General features: G+C 51.5%; 1 protein-coding gene across 1 annotated transcript in view; it reads left to right on the top strand.

Moving 5' to 3' along the window:
* The first annotated feature begins 10,923 nt into the window (after positions 1–10,923).
* Positions 10,924–18,368, top strand: part of ACER3 (alkaline ceramidase 3) — a 34,381-nt gene continuing 26,936 nt past the window's right edge. The window contains exon 1 of the mRNA XM_038761803.1: positions 10,924–11,081. Coding sequence (XP_038617731.1) covers positions 10,979–11,081 — 103 coding nt within the window. The 5' untranslated portion in view covers positions 10,924–10,978. The remainder of the gene's footprint in view (positions 11,082–18,368) is intronic.

Here is an 18,368-nt window from a genome sequence, read left to right as displayed (position 1 = left end):
AGTGGGTCGCTAACTGGACACGTCCACTTTTTGACTCTCATCTGTAAAATGGGGATGAAGACTGTGAGCCCCATGTGGAAAAACCTCATCACCTTGTATCTCCCCAGTGCTTAGAACAGTGCTTTGTACATAGTAAGCGCTTAACAAATGCCATCATCATCATCATCATCATTATTATAAGGGCATAGTACAGTGCTCTGCACACAGTAAGCGCTCTTCTAGACTGTGAGCCCGTTGTTGGGTAGGGACCGTCTCTATATGTTGCCGACTTGTACTTCCCAAGTGCTTAGTACAGTGCTCTGCACACAGTAAGCGCTCAATAGAAGCAGCGTGGCTCAGTGGAAAGAGCCCGGGCTTTGGAGTCAGAGGTCATGGGTTCAAATCCCGACTCCGCCACATGTCTGCTGTGTGACCTTGGGCAAGTCACTTAACTCCTCTGAGCCTCAGTTACCTCATCTGTAAAATGGGGATTAAGACCGTGAGCCCCACGAGGGACAATTTGATCACCTTGTATTCCCCCCCAGAGCTCAGAACAGTGCTCTGCACATAGTAAGTGCCTAACAAATGCCGTTATTAAGCGTGGCTCAGTGGAAAGAGCACGGGCTTTGGAGTCAGAGGACATGGGTTCAAACCCCGGCTCTGCCAATTGTCAGCTGTGTGACTTTGGGCAAGTCACTCCACTTCTCTGGGCCTCAGTTACCCCCTCTGTAAAATGGGGATTAAGACTGTGCGCCTCACGTGGGACAACCTGATCAACTTGTATCTACCCCAGCGCTTAGAACAGTGCTTTGCGCATAGTGAGCGCTTAACAAATACCAACATTATTATTATTAATAAATACGACTGAATGAATGAATGAATGAATGAATGAATGAATGAATGAATGCTGGTCCAGGACTGCCCACCAGAGGGCGCTGGGCGCCTCGGCCGGCCGGGGCGCTCAGTTCAGTCCCAGGTGACTGTGCTGCCGCCCCCTTGTGGCCACGGGCGAGTTCTCCTCGGCCTTGCCGGTCACTCGGGACGCCACACTGGTTCTTTCCGTTCTCATCATCATCATCATCAATCGTATTTATTGAGCGCTTACTGTGTGCAGAGCACTGTACTAAGCGCTTGGGAAGTACAAGTTGGCAACATAGAGAGTATCAGATATCAGAGTTCTGATCCCAGCTCTGTCCCTGGCCTGCTAGCTGAGTGGAAAGTGGAGTCAGAGGTCCTAGAGAAGTAGCGGGGCTCAGTGGAAAGAGCCCGGGCTTTGGAGTCCGAGGTCATGGGTTCGAATCCCGACTCCGCGACTTGTCAGCTGGGTGACTATGGTTAAGTCACTTCACTTCTCTGGGCCTCAGTTCCCTCATCTGGAAAATGGGGGTTAAGACTGTGAGCCCCCCATGGGACAACCTGATCAGCTTGTAACCTCCCCAGCGCTTAGAACAGTGCTTTGCACATAGTAAGCGCTTAATAAATGCCGCCATTGTTATTATTATTAAGTCCTGGCTCCGCCAATTGTCAGCTGTGTGACTGTGGGCAGGTCACTTCACTTCTCTGGGCCTCAGTTCCCTCATCTGGAAAATGGGGATGAAGACTGTGAGCCCCCAGGGGACAACCTGATCACCTTGTAACCTCCCCAGTGCTTAGAACAGTGCTTTGCACATAGTAAGCGCTTAATAAATGCCACTATTATTATTATTGTTATTATTATCTCTGGGCCTCAGTTTCCTCATCTGTAAAATATCAATCAATCAATCGTATTTATTGAGCGCTTACTGTGTGCAGAGCACTGTACTAAGCGCTTGGGAAGTACAAGTTTGCAACATATAGAGACAGTCCCTACCCAACAGTGGGCTCACAGTCTAGAAGGGGGAGACAGAGAACAAAACCAAACATACTAACAAAATAAAATAAATAGAATAGTACAAGTAAAATAAATACATAAATAAATAGAGTAATAAACATGTACAAACATATGTAAAATAAGGATGACATATCTGCTCTCTAAGACTGTGAGCCCTAAATGGGGTAGGGACTATGGCTGTTCTGAAAACCATCTCAACCTTGGTGCTCAGCACATCAATCAATCACTCAATCAATCATATTTATTGAGTGCTTACTGTGTGCAGAGCACTGTACTAAGCGCTTGGGAACTACAAGTTGGCAACATATAGAGACGGTCCCTACCCAACAGTGGGCTCACATAGTAAGTGCTCAGTAAAAGCCAGCCTTATGATTATTATTGCTCTTCACGATTAGCAGCCGGGCATCCCCGAGTCCAGAACCCTAGAGAGCCTTGTGATCCTAGAGTCTAGAACCCCTAAAGGATTGCCCCAGAAGACGGAATCCTAGAGCTCACATGAATCCAGCTAATTTCCCACCTAAGCAGAATAGGTGACCGATGGAGAAACTGAGGAAAGGGCTTAGAAGCCGGGAGCCTCCCTTCATCATCATCATCATCAATCGTATTTATTGAGCGCTTACTATGTGCAGAGCACTGTACTAAACGCTTGGGAAGTACAAATTGGCAACATATAGAGACAGTCCCTACCCAACAGTGGGCTCACAGTCTAAAAGGGGGAGACAGAGAACAAAACCAAACACACTAACAAAATAAAATAAATAGAATAGATATGTACAAGTAAAATAAATAAATAAATAGAGTAATAAATATGTACAAACATATATACATATACACAGGTGCTGTGGGGAAGGGAAGGAGGTAAGATGGGGGGGATGGACAGGGGGACGAGGGGGAGAGGAAGGAAGGGGCTCAGTCTGGGAAGGCCTCCTGGAGGAGGTGAGCTCACAGTCGTCCCTTCTCTCCTTCTACAGCCCACCCCACACCCTCCGCTCCTCTGCCGCAAATCTCCTCACCGTTAGGCCTCGTTCTCGCCTGTCCTGCCATCGACCCCCGGCCCACGTCATCCCCCGGGCCCGGAATGCCCTCCCTCTGCCCATCCGCCAAACTAGCTCTCTTCCTCCCTTCAAGGCCCTACTGAGAGCTCACCTCCTCCAGGAGGCCTTCCCAGACTGAGCCTCTTCCTTCCTCTCCCCCTCCTCCCCCTCTCCACCCCCCCGTCTTACCTCCTTCCCTTCCCCACAGCACCTGTATATATGGATATATGTTTGTACATATTTATTACTCTATTTATTTATTTATTTATTTATTTATTTATTTATTTATTTATTTATTTATTTATTTTTCTTGTACATATCTATTCTATTTATTTTGTTAGTATGTTTGGTTTTGTTCTCTTTCTCCCCCTTTTAGACTGTGAGCCCACTGTTGGGTAGGGCCTGTCTCTATATGTTGCCAACTTGTGCTTCCCAAGCGCTTAGTGCAGTGCTCTGCACACAGTAAGCGCTCAATAAATACGATTGATTGATTGATTGAGCCCAGATTCTCGAGGCCGTTCTTCCTGATGGGTGTGCCTGGGAAGACTAGGGCATTCCCGGCCCATTCTTGTGTCATGGGCACTTCCTGGCCCCTGTGTGCCCCTTCCCTTCATCTGTGTCTGTACCAATCAATCAATCGTATTTATTGAGCGCTTACTGTGTGCAGAGCACTGGACTAAGCGCTTGGGAAGTACAAGTTGGCAATATAACATACCACCCTCGGGACCCCACCACCCCCACTTCTTATCTGGGTCTGCATTGGGTCTCCATCACCCCCCACCCCCTTACTCGACCGTCTCCATATCTGCACTGTACGGGGACCCTCCTCTCCCTCCCCGCTGCTTATCCCTGCCTGCACTATGCTGCCGGCGGGTACCAACCGCCCCCCCTGCCCACTTCCCCCGGGGGCCGGCGGTGCCAATCGCAGCCACATCTCGTCGGCCTCTCTGGGGACAGACCCCCTGTGCCAGGAGATACGGGCCCCGCCGCCGGTTTTGTGGCCGGTGCCAACAGTCAGCAACAGGAAAGCATGCAGCTTGGTGGGACTCGGCCGTGTGTACCCTGCTGACACTGCCCAAGCAGGTGGGAATTGGGGGCACCGGCCTATAGAAGCAGTGTGGCTCAGTGGAAGGAGCCTGGGCTTTGGAGTCAGAGGTCATGAGTTTGAATCCCGGCTCCGCCACATGTCTGCTGTGTGATCTTGGGCAAATCACCTAACTTCTCTGAGCCTCAGTTACCTCATCTGCAAAATGGTGATGAAGACTGTGAACCCCACGTGGGACAACTTGATCACCTTGTATCCCCCCTCAGCGCTTAGAACATTGCTCTGCACATAGTAAGCACTTCACAAATGCCATTATTATTATTATTATTATTATTATTATTATTATTATTATTATTATTATTATTATTATTATTCCACTGGCCAGCATTGTCGGGAGGAGGGCATCTCTCAGGAGCTGACGGTCCCTCCCGTTTTCATCCCTGTGACGTGGCCTAGGGGAGAGGGCATGGGGCTGGCAGACTTGGGTTTTAGCCCAAGGCTGTGCAGCTCAACTGCCGAGGGATCTTGTGCAAGTCACTGAACTTCTCTGAGCCTCAGTTTCCCCTTCTGTAAAGCGGGGATGCAATCTACTTCTTAGATTGTTAGCCCCTCCTGGGACAGAGACTGGTCCAGATCTGATTCCCATGAAACTAGTGGCCCTAAGTGTTGGCCCAGAGTAAGAACTTTAATAAAATCTGTCATTAATTAAGAGGAGCTGCAAAAGAGAAGCAGCGTGGCTCAGTGGAAAGAGCACGGGCTTTGGAGTCAGAGGTAATGGGTTCAAGGCCCGCCTCCGCCAATTGTCAGTTGTGTGACTTTGGGCAAGCCAATTCTCTGTGCTTCAGTTACCTCATCTGTAAAATGGGAATTAAGACTGTGAGCCCCCGTGGGACAACCTGATCACCTTGTATCCTCCCCAGTGCTTAGAACAGTGCTTTGCACATAGTAAGTGCTTATTAAATGCCATTATTATTATTATTATGGGTCTCTGAGGCCCAGGCTGAGACTGGATGGCCTCCAAATGCCACCCCCATTTGGGGTGAGGGTACCTGGTGAAGAGTATTTAGGACTTCCAGTGTTTCAGGAGGAGTCCTCCAATTTCCCAAGACGTCCCCATGCCCAGTGTTGTTTGACAGGGTCGGGGCAGGATTTCTTAGCCCTCCCAGTACACCCTCAGCTCCTGTAACCCAAATTGCACCTCTTAAAGGAGCCAACAACCCCTCACCCTGGCTCTCCAGGGTGACCTCTGGCTTGCTGTGTGATATTTGACAGGCCTCTCAACCCCTCTGTGCCAGCTGCTGAGCCAGTCTTGTGCGAGTTCGGCTGGAACTTCCCCCTCGGAGGCTCAGCGTGGCCAGTTGCATAAGCAGACGCTTCCCTGGGGTTTCCAGGTGGGGCTGTTGCCCAACGGCTACCACAGGCACGCTTCCTGGGCCAGTAAAGATTTTCCAGAAACCCAAACTGGCTGAAGGCCTCTAGGATGGCTTCCTGCGGGTGGTGAGTGGCCCTGGAGCCCCCGGCACCTCCAGGCATGGAAGGCACCAAAAGGGAGTCTCTATATGTTGCCGATTTGTACTTCCCAAGCGCTTAGTACAGTGCTCTGCACACAGTAAGCGCTTAATAAATATGATTGAATGAATGAATGAATGAATGAAAGGGAGGACGGCCAGAGCAGGGGCTCGGAAAGTACCCTGACTGACATAATAAACATCCATGGTAACCGACCGATTTAATGCCGGAATCCAGTGCCCCTGGATGCATCCGAGCTGGAGAGCGGCTGTCCCTGAAACCTGCAATTCACTGATTGATTGATTGAAAGCCTCCTATGCAAAACATAGCCTCGGGCTGAGATGATTCAATTAAAAACTGAGCAGGCCAGACCGGTTTGCAGGACACTGTTACACAGAACTCGGGGAAGAACAGAGAATGGCAATATCGTACCATCAGGCCCCTAAGCGGCACCGAATACTGGGCCTTGGCTCACAAAGGGTCAGCGGGGCCTAGTGGAAAAAGCGCAGGCCTGAGAGTCATAGGACCTGGATGCTAATCCTGACTCTGCCACTTCACTTCTCTGTGCCTCAGTTTCCTCATCTGTAAAATGGAAATTCAATACCTCTTCTGTCTCCTACGCGGACTGTGAGCCCCCTGTGGGACAGGGGCTGGGTCCAACCTGATTATCTTGTTTCTACTTCAGGGCTTAGTACAGTGCTTGACAAGTGGTAAAAGCCTAACAAATAGAAAAAAAATTAGAGGGAAAAATGAGGAATGTTGTATAAATCGATGTTGGGTCATTGGGGGGTGGGGGGAGGAGAAAGGGATAGAGAGGGGAGACTGGGAGGTTCTGGAAAATCATTACTGGGTCCCTGGGAGAGAGTCTGGGGTGTTGGTTGGTCTGTACTGGGTCACTGAGGGAAAATCAGAGATGGAGAGGGGAGACTCAGGGGTGCTGGAAAATCATTGCTGGGTCATGGGGGGAGAGTCAGGGATGAAGAGGATGGGTCAGTCAGGGAGGTTGGAGAGTCCAACCCTAACCATGAGTGTTCATCACAGTTTCTCCCAGCATCCTGGTGCCCCGTTGGAGACCAATTGATTTCTCGATTGATTCCATGATGGGCTGGGAAGGCTGTGGGTCTGACCCAGCAGTGACAGCCCTTATGATGAGATGTCTTTTTTACCCTACTGGCATTTATTAAATGCTTACTCTGTGCAAAGGACTGTGTTGAGCATTGGGGTAAATACAAGATGATCAAATTCAGACCTGGATCCACTAGGTTGTAAACTCCTTCAGGGCAGGTATTGTTCACTGACTCTATTGTACTCTCCCAAATGTTTAGTACAGTGCTCTGCACACAATAAGCGCTCAGTAAATACCACTGACTGATCACAAGGAACTCAAAATCTGTTGGAGGACTGCACCTATCCAAAGTATATTACATAAATACTATTAGAAGAACTTAGTTTATACCAATGTAAATGGTCAGTTCCCCTACAAGGCAGGGGTTTTGTTTTCAGAGAAACCTGTACTCCCTCTAGACTGCCAGCTCATTGTGGGCATTCATTCAGTTGTATCTAATGAGCGCTTACTGTGTGCACAGCACTGTACTAAGTGCTTGGGAAGTACAAGTTGGCGACATATAGAGACGGTCCCTACCCAACAACGGGCTCACAGTCTAGAAGGGGGAGGCAGACAACAAAACAAAACATGTGGACAGGTGTCAAGTCATCAGAATAAACAGAAATAAAGCTAGATGTACATTGTTAATAAAACAGAAGAGTAAATATGTACCAGTAAAATAGAGTAAGCATTCATTCATTCATTTGTATTTATTGAGCACTTACTGTGCAGAGCACTGTACTAAGTGCTTGGGAAGTACAAGTTGGCAACATATAGAGACGATCCCTACCCAACAGCGGGCTCACAGTCTAGAAGGGGGAGACAGACAACAAAATAAAATAAATAGAATAAATATGTACAAGTAAAATAGAGTAATAAATATGTACACAAACGTATATACATATATACAGGTGCTGTGGGGAGGGGAAGGAGGTAAGGCGGGGGGGATGGGGAGGGGGAGGAATCTCTTTACTGTTATATTGAACTCTCCTAAGCACTTAGTACAGTGCTTTGCACCCAGTAGATGCTCAATAAATATGATTGAATGAATGAAAGGAGAACTTGCTCCATGGTTTGCGTGCCTTGATCGACGCCTCAGGCCAGCACACAACCGATTCTTCCAAAACCACGTCACGAACTATTCATTCATTCATTCATTCAATCGTACTTATTGAGCGCTTACTGTGTGCAGAACACTGTACTAAGCGCTTGGGGAGTACAAGTTGGCAACATATAAAGATGGTCCCTACCCAACAGTGGGCTCACAGTCTAGAAGGGGGAGACAGACAACAAGACAAAACATATTTACAAAATAAAATAAATAGAATAAATATGTACAAACAAAATAAATCAATAGAGTAATAAATCCGTACAAACATATATATACAGGTGGTGTGGGGAGGGGAAGGAGGCAGACACATCCAGACACATGTGGTGGGAAAAACGTTCCCTGATCCCACCGTCACATCCTGGTCAAAATGTGTGGTGAAAATGCACGTTATGGGAAAACTGGCCACGCAGACAGCAATAAATCTGTCGACTCTTCGGGTGTGGGACCCCTCCCTGGGCCTGAGACCCCCCCCACCCCCTGACCAGGCCAATAGTGTTTGTTTCTCCCCTCTTGGCTAGGCCTGGTCACCCCAACATTCCCTTCTAGTAACAACGTGCCTCAGTGGAAAGAGCATGGGCTTTGGAGTCAGAGGTCACGGGTTCGAATCCCGACTCCGCCGCATGTTTGCTGTGTGACTTTGGGCAAGTCACTTCACTTCCCTGAGCCTCAGTTACCTCATCTGTAAAATGGGGATGAAGACTGTGAGCCCCACGTGGGACAACTTGATCACCTTGTATCCCCCCAGCCCTAGAACAGTGCTTTGCACATAGTAATTGCTTTCCCCTCCCCACAGCACTTGTATATACGTATATATGTTTGTACGTATTTATTACTCTATTTATTTTACTTGTACATATTTATTCTATTTATTTTATTTTGTGAATATGTTTTGTTTTGTTGTCCGTCTCCCCCTTCTAGACTGTGAGCCCGCTGTTGGGTAGGGACCGTCTCTATACATCGCCAACTTGTACTTCCCAAGCGTTTAGTACAGTGCTCTGCACACAGCAAGCGCTCAATAAATACGATTGAATGAATGAATGAATGAATGAATGAATGAATAACCCAACCGGACCCTTGTCGCCCCTCCCCAGTGCGCAGGTCCGGCCCCGCCCCCTTGTTCACCCCAGCGCGCATGTCAGGCCCCGCCCCCTGTTCTCCCCTCCCACTACGCAGGTCAGACCCCGCCCCTTTGTTCTCCATGCCCAGTGCGCATGTCCGGCCCCGCCTCTTTGTTCTCCACGCCCACTGCTCAGGTCAGGCCCCGCCCCCTGGCTCTCCCCCCCCCCATGCGCAGGTCCGGCCCCTCCCCTTCGTTCTCCCCTCCCAGTGCGCAGGTCCGGCCCCGCCCCTTTGCTCTTCCCTCCCAGTGCGCAGGTCAGGCCCCGCCCCTCTGCTCTGCCCGCCCAGTACGCAGGTCAGGCCCCGCCCCTCTGCTCTGCCCGCCCAGTACGCTGGCCCGGCCCCGCCCCTCTGCTCTCCCCGCCCGGTGCGCAGAACCGGCCCCGCCCCTTTGCTCTCCCCTCCAATGCGCAGGTCCGGCCCCGCCCCTTTACTCTCTCCTCCAATGCGCGGGTCCGGCCCCGCCCCTCTGTTCTCCCCTCCCAGTGCGCAGGCCCGGCCCCGCCCTTTTGTTCTCCCCTCCCAGTGCGCAGGTCCGGCCCCAACCCTTTGCTCTCCCCTCCAATGCGCGGGTCCGGCCCCGCCCCTTTACTCTCCCCCTCCAATGCGCGGGTCCGGCCCCGCCACTTTGTTCTCCTCTCCCAGTGCGCAGGCCCGGCCCCGCCCCTCTGCCATCCCGCCCAGTGCGCAGGCGTGACCCCGCCCCTTTGTTCTCCCCTCCCAGTGCGCAGGCCCGGCCCCGCCCCTCTGCCATCCCGCCCAGTGCGCAGGCGTGACCCCGCCCCTTTGTTCTCCCACCCAATGTGCAGACGCATCCCCGCCCCTTTGCCCTCCCACCCAATGTGCAGGCGCAGCCCCGCCCCTTTGTTCTCCCCTCCAATGCGCAGGCCCGGCCCCGCCCCTTTGTTCTCCCCTCCCAGTGCGCAGGCCCGGCCCCGCCCCTCTGCCATCCCGCCCAGTGCGCAGGCGTGACCCCGCCCCTTTACTCTCCCACCCAATGTGCAGGCGCATCCCCGCCCCTTTGCCCTCCCACCCAATGTGCAGGTGCAGCCCCGCCCCTTTGTTCTCCCCTCCAATGCGCAGGCCCGGCCCCGCCCCTTTGTTCTCCCCTCCCAGTGCGCAGGCCCGGCCCCGCCCCTCTGTTCTCCCCTCCCAGGGCGCAGGTCCGGCCCCGCCCCTTTGTTGTCCCCTCCCAGTGCGCAGGCCCGGCCCCGCCCCTCTGCCATCCCGCCCAGTGCGCAGGCGTGACCCCGCCCCTTTGCTCTCCCACCCAATGTGCAGGCGCAGCCCCGCCCCTTTGTTCTCCCCTCCAATGCGCAGGTCCGCCCCCCCCGTCGCCCCTCCCAGTGCGCAGGCCCGGCCCCGCCCCTCTGTTCTCCCCTCCCAGTGCGCAGGCCCGGCCCCGCCCCTCTGCCATCCCGCCCAGTGCGCAGGCGTGACCCCGCCCCTTTGCTCTCCCACCCAATGTGCAGGCGCAGCCCCGCCCCTTTGCTCTCCCCTCCAATGCGCAGGTCCGCCCCCCCGTCGCCCCTCCCAGTGCGCAGGCCCGGCCCCGCCCCTCTGTTCTCCCCTCCCAGTGCGCAGGCCCGGCCCCGCCCCTCTGCCATCCCGCCCAGTGCGCAGGCGTGACCCCGCCCCTTTGCTCGCCCACCCAATGTGCAGGCGCAGCCCCTCGCCTTTGCTCTCCCCTCCAATGCGCAGGTCCGCCCCCCCGTCGCCCCTCCCAGTGCGCAGGCCCGGCCCCGCCCCTCTGTTCTCCCCTCCCAGGGCGCAGGCCCGGCCCCGCCCCTCTGCCATCCCGCCCAGTGCGCAGGCGTGACCCCGCCCCTTTGCCCGCCCACCCAATGTGCAGGCGCAGCCCCGCCCCTTTGCTCTCCCCTCCAATGCGCAGGTCCGGCCCCCCCCTTGGTCGCCCCGCCCAGTGCGCAGGCCCGGCCCCGCCCCTCTGCTCTCCCCTTCCAATGCGCAGGTCCGGGCCCGCCCCTCTGCCCTCCCCGCCCAGTGCGCAGGCGCGGCCCCGCCCCTTGGCTCTCCCTCCTCCACCGCGCATGCTCGGCCCCGCCCCCGCCGCCCTCCCCCTGAGGGGAGGCCGGGCCCGGCCGGCCCGGCCCCGCCCCGCCCCGCCCCGCGCGGTTCCCTCCCTCAGTCCGTCAGTCGGTCCGTCCGGTCCCCGGGGCGTGAGGAGCGGCGTTGGCGGCCCATCGCGATGGCCCCGGCCGCGGACCGAGCCGGCTACTGGGGCCCCACCACGTCCACCCTGGACTGGTGTGAGGAGAACTACGCCGTGTCCTTCTACATCGCCGAGTTCTGTGAGTGTCGGAAGGGCCCGGGCCCTCGGGCCGAGCGGACACCCTTTCCCGGCATGCCCCGGGGCGGGAGGGGGGGTTGCCCCCCCCCTCCCCCCCAGTGGGCACCTCCTCCCGCCGGCCCTCCTGCTTTGCTTGCTTTTTGAAAATGGCATTTATAAGAATAAGGGTGATAGCATTTAGTAAGCGACTACTCTGTGCAGAGCACTGTTCTGATAATAATAATGGCATTTATTAAGCACTTAGTATGTGCAAAGCACTGTTGTGATAATAATAATAATGGTAATGATGATGGCATTTATTAAGCGCCTACTATGTGCAAAGCACTGTTGGGATAATAATAATAATGATGATAATGATGGCATTTATTAAGCGCCTACTATGTGCAAAGCACTGTTGTAATAATAATAATAATAATGGCATTTATTAAGCGCCTACTATGTGCAAAGCACTGTTCTAATAATAACAATAATGGTGGCATTTATTAAGCACCTAGTATGTGCAAAGCACTGTTGTGATAATAATAATAATGATAATGATGATGGCATTTATTAAGCGCCTACTATGTGCAAAGCACTGTTGTGATAATAATAATAATGATGATAATGATGGCATTTATTAAGCGCCTACTATGTGCAAAGCACTGTTGTAATAATAATAATAATAATGGCATTTATTAAGCGCCTACTATGTGCAAAGCACTGTTCTAATAATAACAATAATGGTGGCATTTATTAAGCACCTAGTATGTGCAAAGCACTGTTGTGATAATAATAATAATGATAATGATGATGGCATTTATTAAGCGCCTACTATGTGCAAAGCACTGTTGGGATAATAATAATAATGATAATAATGATGGCATTTATTAAGCGCCTACTATGTGCAAAGCACTGTTGTGATAATAATAATAATGATAATAATGATGGCATTTATTAAGCGCCTACTATGTGCAAAGCACTGTTCTAATAATAACAATAATGGTGGCATTTATTAAGCACCTAGTATGTGCAAAGCACTGTTGTGATAATAATAATAATGATAATGATGATGGCATTTATTAAGCGCCTACTATGTGCAAAGCACTGTTGTGATAATAATAATAATGATGATAATGATGGCATTTATTAAGCGCCTACTATGTGCAAAGCACTGTTGTAATAATAATAATAATAATGGCATTTATTAAGCGCCTACTATGTGCAAAGCACTGTTCTAATAATAACAATAATGGTGGCATTTATTAAGCACCTAGTATGTGCAAAGCACTGTTGTGATAATAATAATAATGATAATGATGATGGCATTTATTAAGCGCCTACTATGTGCAAAGCACTGTTGGGATAATAATAATAATGATAATAATGATGGCATTTATTAAGCGCCTACTATGTGCAAAGCACTGTTGTGATAATAATAATAATGATAATAATGATGGCATTTATTAAGCGCCTACTATGTGCAAAGCACTGTTGTAATAATAATAATAATAATGGCATTTATTAAGCGCCTACTATGTGCAAAGCACTGTTCTAATAATAACAATAATGGTGACATTTATTAAGCACCTAGTATGTGCAAAGCACTGTTCTAATAATAATAATAATAATAATGATGATGGCATTTATTAAGCACTTAGTATGTGCAAAGCACTGTTCTAATAATAATACTAATGTTATCTATTAAGCGCCTACTACGTGCAAAGCACTGTTCTAATAATAATAATAATGATGGCATTTATTAAGTGCCTACTGTGTGCAAAGCACTGTTCTAATAATAATAATAATAATAATGGCATTTATTAAGCGCCTACTATGTGCAAAGCACTGTTCTAATAATAATGATGATGGCATTTATTAAGCGCCTACTATGTGCAAAGCACTGTTCTAATAATAATAATAATAAGGTTGGCATTTATTAAACACCTATGTGCAAAGCACTGTTATAATAATAATAATAATTATGGCATTTATTAAGCACTTAGTATGTGCAAAGCACTGTTCTAATAATAATAATAATAATAATGAAGGCATTTCTTAAGCACTTACTATGTGCAAAGCACTGTTCTAATAATAATAATAATAATGATGGCATTTCTTAAGCACTTACTATGTGCAAAGCGCTGTTCTAAGCACCGGGGAGGTTGCAAGGTGATCAGGTTGTCCCACGGGGGGCTCACAGTCTTCATCCCCATTTGACAGATGAGGGAACTGAGGCATAGAGAAGTAAAGTGACTTGCCCAAAGTCACACAGCTAAGTGGCGGAGCTGGGATTTGAACCTGTGACCTCTGACTCCAAAGCCCGAGCTCTTTTCCACTGAGCCACGCTGCTTCTAAGCGCTGGGGAGGTTACAAGGTGATGAGGTTGTCCCACGGGGGGGCTCACAGTCTTCATCCCCGTTTCACAGATGAGGGAACTGAGGCCCAGAGAAGTGAAGTGACTTGCCCAAAGTCACCCAGCTGACAATTGGCGGAGCCGGGATTTGAACCCATGACCTCTGACTCCAAAGCCCGGGCTCTTTCCACTGAGCCAAATGCTGGGGAGGTTACGGGGTGACCACGTTCATTCATTCATTCATTCAGTCGTATTTAGTCCCCTTCTAGACTGTGAGCCCGCTGTTGGGTAGGGACTGTCTCTATATGTTGCCAACTTGGACTTCCCAAGCGCTTAGTACAGTGCTGTGCACACAGTAAGCGCTCAATAAATACGATTGATTGATTGATTGATTGAGTGCCTACTGTGTGCAGAGCACTGGACTAAGTGCTTGGGAAGTCCAAGTTGGCAACATAGAGAGACGGTCCCTACCCAACAGCGGGCTCACAGTCTAGAAGGGGGAGACAGACAACAAAACATATTAACAAAATAAAATAAATAGAATAAATATGTGCAAATAAAATAAATAGAGTAATAAATACGTACAAACATATATACAGGTGCTGTGGGGAGGGGAAGGAGGTAAGGTGGGGAGGGGGAGGAGGGGGAGAGGAAGGAGGGGGCTGAGTGTGGGAAGGCCTCCTGGAGGAGGTGAGCTCTCAGTACGGCTTTGAAGGGAGGAAGAGAGCTAGCTTGGCGGATGTGCGGAGGGAAAACAGTTTAATTGTCTCATATTAATTTTATTTGAGTGAATACAGTCATAAGAAGACCCTCACCCTGCTTCCCCCCTCCCGCCCCCTCCTCAGTGGGCACCTGCTTCTGCCGGCCCTCCTGCTTTCTTTGGTTTTTTAAAATGGCATTTATGAAGCGCTTACCATGTGCAAAGCACCGTTCCAAGCGCTGGGGAGGTTACAGGGTGACCAGGTTGTCCCATGGGGGGCTCACAAGTCTTCATCCCCATTTGACGGATGAGGGAACTGAGGCCCAGAGAAGTGACTTGCCCAAAGTCACCCAGCTGACAGTTGGCGGAACTGGGATTCGAACCCATGACCTCTGACTCCAAAGCCTGGGCTCTTTCCACTGAGCCACGTTGGGCCTGGCCCCTGCCCACCGCCTCCCAGATGCTGAGAGCCCCAGAAACAACCCCCTCGCCCCCCGGCCCTCCCCAGCTCAGTCATTCATTCATTCCATCGTATTTACTGAGCGCCTGATGTGTTCAGGGCACTGTACTAGGCGCTTATTCTGACGGATTTGACGCCTCTCTACCTGTTTTGTTGTCCGTCTCCCCCTTCTAGACCGTGAGCCTGTTGTTGGGTTGGGACCGTCTCTCTAAGTTGCCGACTTGTACTTCCTGAGTGCTTAGTAGTAATAATAATAGTGATGGCATTTATTAAGCGCTTACTATGTGCAAAGCGCTGTTCTAAGTGCTGGGGAGGTTGCAAGGTGATCAGGTTGTCCCACGGCGGGCTCACAGTCTTAATCCCCATTTTACAGATGAGGGAACTGAGGCCCAGAGAAGTTAAGTGACTTGCCCAAAGTCACACAGCTGCACCCAGTAAGGGCTCAGTAAATATGATTGAATGAATGAAAGGGGGGGAGTTGGAATTCGAACCCACGACCTCGGACTCCCAAGTCCGGGCTCTTCCCACTGAGCCACGCTGCTTCTCCTCCAGACTGTGAGCCCGTTGTTGGGTAGGGACGGTCTCTATATGTTGCCGACTTCCCAAGAGCTTAGTCCAGTGCTCTGCACGCTGTAAGCGCTCAATAAATACGATTGAATGAATATATGTTGCCGACTTGTACTTCCCAATGAGCTTAGTCCAGTGCTCTGCACACTGTAAGCACTCAATAAATGCGAATAAATGAATTGAATTCAGCAACAGAGACAATCCCTGCCCACAGTGGGCTCAGTCATGGGCACCAGGGATTCAGCCATCTGAGCCCTCCCACCGTGCCCCACCAGGGCACAGGTTAGGACTCCCCCCCCCCTCATTCATTGTTGTATTTATTGAACGCTTACTGTGTTCAGAGCACTGTACGAAGCGCTTGGGAAGTACAAATCGGCAACATATAGAGGCGGTCCCTGCAGCCTACCTTCACCGCTCACCCGGCCCCACTAATAATAATAATTGTTATGCGTCTGCTATGTGTGTAAGCGTTGGGGTGGCTACAGGTACAGGACACTACAGACTAGTTAAGGCCATCGGCCTCCAGCGACCAGCGCCTGTGAGCTGACGGGGGCCGGAGGGAGAGGCAGAGAGTCTCAAGCAGCGGAGTACGAGCGGTCAGCCTTGCCACGTGGGCTTGAAGTCAGCGGGCACATGGTGGGCAAGAGGGACGTGGAGCCAGACGGAGCGGTCGAGTCTGGCCAGTGGCAGCCCAGAAATGGGAAATGGCCTTTGTCTGCGGACTGTCTCAACGGGGAAGTGGGCGGAGGCCCCGGAGGATTTTGACCCCGGAGTCCGTGGGACTGAGATCGGAATGGAGACGGGAGGGGGCTGGTTCCCGGTTCGTGGTGGACGGAGGGGGTGTTAGCTGGACCAAGTGGCAGCTCCTACTTCAGTGCCAAGGGGTGAGCCCTGGGAACGACCACGGCCGGAGTTTCGGAGGTCCATCCTGCCCTCCTGTCCAGCGCGCCTGTCGGGGAGAGGTTCGGCAGAGATGAGCACCTGGGGACCACCCCAGCGTAAACCTTGAGTTCTGGATGTGGCCTGGGGCCGTACATGAATTTTAATGCCGTAGAAACAAACCCCTGCCGTGGTCCTCATTCTCACTCCTGGCAGCGCATGGGCTACGTTGGCTGGGTCTGGTTTCTGAAAAGGTCCGGGAGCTGTTGGGGGAGTGAGTTGGAGGTCTATTCTATTTATTTTGTTAATATGTTTTGCTTTGTTCCCTGTCTCCCCCTTCTAGACTGTGAGCCCACTGTTGGGTGGGACCGTCTCTTTATGTTGCCAACTTGTACTTCCCAAGCGCTTAGTACAGTGCTCTGCACTCAGTAAGCGCTCAATAAATGCAACTGATTGAGGTGGCTTGTGGGGTTTTGGAGGCTTACAGGGAATCTAGCCCTACAACCTTATGAACGTATTTTTATTCTGGTTGCTTCCCCTACCTGTAACTCAGTCCCACGCTTAGAGTGACAACTCCTTAATAGTAATAATAGGGCAGGGATCCTGTGTGCCAACTCTGTTGTATTACGCAAGCTCTTAGTTCGGTGCTCTGCACAGACCCATGCTGTCCCACTTCATGGCCCCCACAGTTCTCCCCTGCGAGGCCGTTTCACAAACAGGGCGGTCCAGCGGAAGGGCTGATATCTCTGTCCGGTGGGGCACAGAAACTGAGCTTGCGGAAAACCAGACAGCCGTGACCAGAGATAGATGGCTCGCCACCGCGGGTCCCCAGGCTCCCGAACTGGGGTGTGTGTGCGTTACCAGTCTAAGGCTGGGGAGTGGCTCCTCCTTCACTATTAAATGGTGTCTTATGTTGTGTTTGTCCAGGTCTGCAGGTGAATCGGGGGTCTGGGTAGCAGGGACCCCGCTCGCTCTCTTCTGCTCTCCTCTACTTCCCGTTTGCTCTCCTGTACTTCCCCCTTTTCCACCCTGCTCCTCCTCTCTCCCCTCTGCTCCCACTCCTCCTCCCCACGATTCCCCTCATTTCTCCCATGCGAGCCGGCCAGGACCCTCTGGACCCGTTGGGCCTCATTCATTCATTCATTCATTCAGTTGTATTTATTGAGTCCTTACAGTGTGCCGAGCAGTGTACTAAGCACTTGGGAAGTACAAGTCGGCAACATGCTCCCTGCCCTGCCCTTCTCTGTTGAAGCACAGTGGGGTGAGGGAAGGTCGAGGATATGGCGGGGTCGGTTTTCCTCATCGATCAATCAGCCGTATTTACTGAGCACTTGTGGTGTGCAGAACACTGTACTAAGCACTTGTGAGGGTACAATTTAGCAGAGTCACCTGTCTCTACAACTCAACCCGCTGTGAATGTTTTAGGACTGTATTTGAATCGTCTTGTCTGCTCTCAGTGGCCCAGTGCCTACGATGGCACCCTCCCATGCCACCGGTGGGCCAGATGCTCTACTGGGCACCTCCATCCTCCGGATGCCATATTGGGCGTCTTCCAGGTGCCTTACGGTTAAATAGGAAAGCAAGCCACGTGCAACAACCAGGTCTTGGCCTCATTGAGCCTACAACCCACCAGGGACACCGGGTGGATGTAAATTGTTTACATCAGGTGGAAGCGGGAGGAAATTGAGCAACCACTGGGAATATTTAGGAAAGGGAGGAAGTGGAGTAGGGCCCCGCGGTGCTGAGCGGGGACTTTTGGAGGAGACTAGGCGGAAGGAGACAGGGAAGGCCTCCTGGAGGAGGTGGGGTTTAAACGGTGGGGAAGTGGCCGCAGGTTTGGGGGATCCGGGCTGGGGGAAGGGTGTGGGCAGTTGGTCGGAGGCCGGGGCGAAGGGTTTGGTACGGTCTGCGGGGCTGCCTCTGGTCTAACTCCTAGTACAGGATCTCCCGGATGACCCCCAGAAATGTGGATGTGCAGGCCAAGTGTCCTGAACACTTTGTTCCTTCATGACCTCTTTTATTTGGAGGTTTCAAAGAGCTGTGTGAGCAGGAGTTGCCATTAAACCTGCCCATCTATCCTGCCTGAGGCTAAATGATAGCCTCAATAGATTGTCTCGGGAGAAAACCGTCCCCGCCAATATACACTATTTCCTGGGCCCCGACTCCACTCCCTGGACCAGGGGCAGTAAGCAGGGTGGCCTAGTGGATTGAGCACGGGCCTGAGAGGCAGCAGGACCTGGGTTCTAATCTCGCCACGTGTCTGCTGTGTGACCTTGAGCAAATCACTTAGCTTCTCTGTGCCTCAGTTCATGTTAACTCAGTTGTAAAATGGGGATTGCGACTGTGCGCT

The sequence above is a fragment of the Tachyglossus aculeatus genome, chromosome 20, assembly GCF_015852505.1.
Source record: "Tachyglossus aculeatus isolate mTacAcu1 chromosome 20, mTacAcu1.pri, whole genome shotgun sequence".
Lineage (NCBI taxonomy): Eukaryota > Metazoa > Chordata > Mammalia > Monotremata > Tachyglossidae > Tachyglossus > Tachyglossus aculeatus.
This window is presented reverse-complemented; position numbering and strand designations above follow the sequence as displayed.